Source organism: Diaphorina citri, unplaced genomic scaffold (assembly GCF_000475195.1).
Source record: "Diaphorina citri unplaced genomic scaffold, Diaci psyllid genome assembly version 1.1 scaffold6840, whole genome shotgun sequence".
Lineage (NCBI taxonomy): Eukaryota > Metazoa > Arthropoda > Insecta > Hemiptera > Psyllidae > Diaphorina > Diaphorina citri.
The window spans coordinates 7,824-10,864 of record NW_007384216.1 but is presented as its reverse complement, the minus strand read 5'-3'; the positions used below and the strand labels follow the sequence as shown (position 1 = coordinate 10,864).

The 3,041-nt window shown below is 38.5% G+C and overlaps 1 protein-coding gene across 1 annotated transcript in view; it reads right to left on the bottom strand.

The window, feature by feature from the left end:
- Positions 1–2,828, bottom strand: part of LOC103522094 (probable ATP-dependent RNA helicase DDX49) — a gene marked incomplete at its 3' end in the record, with an annotated part of 23,245 nt that extends 20,417 nt beyond the window's left edge. Inside the window, exons 1-5 of the mRNA XM_026832450.1 lie at positions 2,526–2,828; positions 1,836–2,029; positions 1,223–1,567; positions 686–852; positions 172–326 (exon numbers count right to left, since the gene is read on the bottom strand). Coding sequence (XP_026688251.1) covers positions 172–326; positions 686–852; positions 1,223–1,567; positions 1,836–2,029; positions 2,526–2,598 — 934 coding nt within the window. The remainder of the gene's footprint in view (positions 1–171; positions 327–685; positions 853–1,222; positions 1,568–1,835; positions 2,030–2,525) is intronic.
- Positions 2,829–3,041: the final 213 nt, after the last annotated feature.

Genomic DNA, 3,041 nt, shown 5'->3' with positions numbered 1-3,041 from the left:
TCTTCTCCTCCTTGTCCCCCCTTCCGTCTTACCTATTGCAACTTCCAACTAACCTAACGTATTTCCTTCATTGGTTTATGTAGGTAGGTAGGTACGTATAAAAAAAAAAAAAAAAAAAAAAAAAGTTAAAAAAAAAAAAAAAAAAAAAAAAAAAAAAAAAAACTAACATACCTCGACTGGCGACATCTGTGGCGACTAGGATTTTGACAACATTAGATTTGAACTGGGACAGCGCTGCCAAACGTTGCCGCTGTGATATCATCCCATGTAGACCCACTGTTTCCAAACCGATATCATTCAGCATCATGGTAAGCACTTGGCAACTCCTGAAACATAAGGTCCATGTTATAGAAAACTTTATGCCACTTTCCATGATTTCAAATACATATTGCCTGTTTCAAAAACTAGGTCCTTACTTCAATTTTTTCTGGATCAACCATACCCCAATCTGATATCCTGAAATGTATTCTTATATTGAGATTTTTTTCCCCCCAAGAGGTCTGATAGAGAGAACTGTAACGACGCGACGGAGGTTTTATCTTAAAATTGAAGAGGAGGAGAGATTAGGAGAAAGCCAGGTGTTTCGGGAACGAACCTTATAGGATAAAGTTCACCCCCAGGCAGGTATTACACCATACACCACTACCCCACTGAGGTTAGAAAAGCAATGAAGACTTTGTCTCACCTGCAGGTATCAGTAAATATCACAATAGCGCCGCGTGGGCTTTTCTCTCTGTACAGTCTGACAGTTTCTACCAGGTAGCCATCTTTCACATCGTAAGGACACAGGACATAGTATTGATCTAACTCTTCTACTGTAGCCACGTCTTGCTTTGATTCCCACACAAACACCTGTAAAATCAAATCAGAGAGAAAAGATAAAGTCTCGTGTTGTTTTTAAGTTGAGACACAGGACATAGTATTGATCTAACTCTTCTACTGTAGCCACGTCTTGCTTTGATTCCCACACGAACACCTGTAAAATCAAATCAGAAATCAAAAGATAAAGTCTCCTGTTGTTTTTAAGTTGGTTAATTAATTAAACATTGCATTTTTTTCCAAGTCAACATAGCCAGCACCAAAAGCAAATTGATTGCACTGGTTTCTGATGGATCCCTTAAGTTAAGCAATGTTGGACGTGCATAGGATCCAGCTGGGTGGCTATGTGCTGCTGGCAAAGGAGAAAAGCCTGATATGAGGATTTTTTCTTCATTGTACCTACCTGCTTCTTTGTAATAGACTTCACTTGCTCAAGAGTATCAGTCATTGTTGCACTAAACAGAAGAGTTTGCTTCTGTTTTGGAACTGCACCAAAAATGGTTCTCATTTGCTCGTCAAATATCCCACTCAATAGTCGATCAGCCTCATCAAGAACGAGAAACTTGATCCGATTCAGAGAAAATGTATTGCATGTATCCAGATGGTCTGCCAAGCGTCCTGGTGTTGCTATGACAATGTGAGGCTTCTTGGCTAGCTCCTTGCCTTGGTCTACCATGTCCATTCCTCCGGTGATGATGGAAACTCGGAGGTTCATCACCTTCCCCAACACCAAGAACTGATCTCCAATCTGAGAGGAAAGACATTTCAAAATTCAAATAATTGACTATAGTGTGGTGCAATATTAAGATCTTGAGCTAAAGGAACTACATGTCCCAGTTTGATAATGTATATAAATTGAAAAGTGCTATAGGTACATACTATTAAATCCTGGATCTACACTTTACAGTCACATATTGAAAGGTTGCTGGATGATATTTTGACATCAGCAAGCTCGATTCCAACTTGCAAAAGTTATTACTTTTTTTTACCTAAAGATTAAAACCAAACATGCTTACCTGGTATGCCAACTCTCTGGTTGGGGTCAAAACAAGAGCAAATATCCCATAGGGATCTTCACACCATTTCTGCAATATTGGCAAAGCAAAGGCTAATGTTTTACCACTTCCAGTCTTTGCACACCCGATACAATCTTCATCATTCAGGACATGGGGAATAATAGCTTTCTGAATTTCTGTAGGTGTTTTGACTCCTGAAATGAGACAAAGTCAAGCTTAATACCTAAATTTTAGTCAACTGTGACAGCATATTGAATGCTCTAGTTCCTATTGGACCACTGAATGTTGGTGGTTGATATCCAAATCGGAGACCATCTAGGCAAATTGTGCTGTTGGCTTTTCCCTACTTCACTCAGGCTGGTCAGGTTAATGTTAGGAGGATGGTAGCTTGTCACCAAATGGAGGGTAGAGCACACACCACCCCTGTTACATTACATTGAAATGGGGGTCTTTTTTGACAAAGTTCCCATGTGCACCCCACACCCCTTAACCCTACCATGCACAAGATCACCAATTTTGCTCAAATTTTAGTATGTTATGTCTTGACAAGTACAAAAAGGAAATCAAAGGCTTAAAAAAAGTAATTTTTCACCCTCTTTTGGCCAATTTTTAATTTGTGCCACATCTGGCACTCTGCACATCCTGGTCCTAAAAAATTAACCTCTCTGCGCCCAACTATGGAGTACTTACCAATCGTCTGACATTGCCTGATCAACCAGGGATTCAACTTTAAATCAGTAAAACTCTTGATAGGATCCTCCATTCTCAACGGGGAAGTGAATATGTATCACTGTTTGTTGGTTTGTTCATGTATGACCTGAATCACCAGTATATCCAAGGAGTGTGTCTCAGGTCATTAGATTGCATATTTTACAATCACCTTTAAGTACTGATTTTAGAACTTTTCTTTACAGGGTCTCCACTCCAAATTTTAAAAAATCACTAGATTCGAGGGAAAAAAATCACTAGATTTGACTTGAAAATCACTAGATTTCTAAATTCTTCCAAATGGTAGTTTACTCGTGGTTTTTGAGGGTAGAAGTCTTGTATACTCTTTTTATAGTAAAAAAACCAACAAGAGAGGTTTAATACTTATTCTAACAGTTTCTTAAGACAATATCATTATAGAACAATTAGGGGGTTATCTTCTATATTAGTTAATATTAGAAATGACAAAGTGACCATTTTGGAGTATATTTCAGTTCC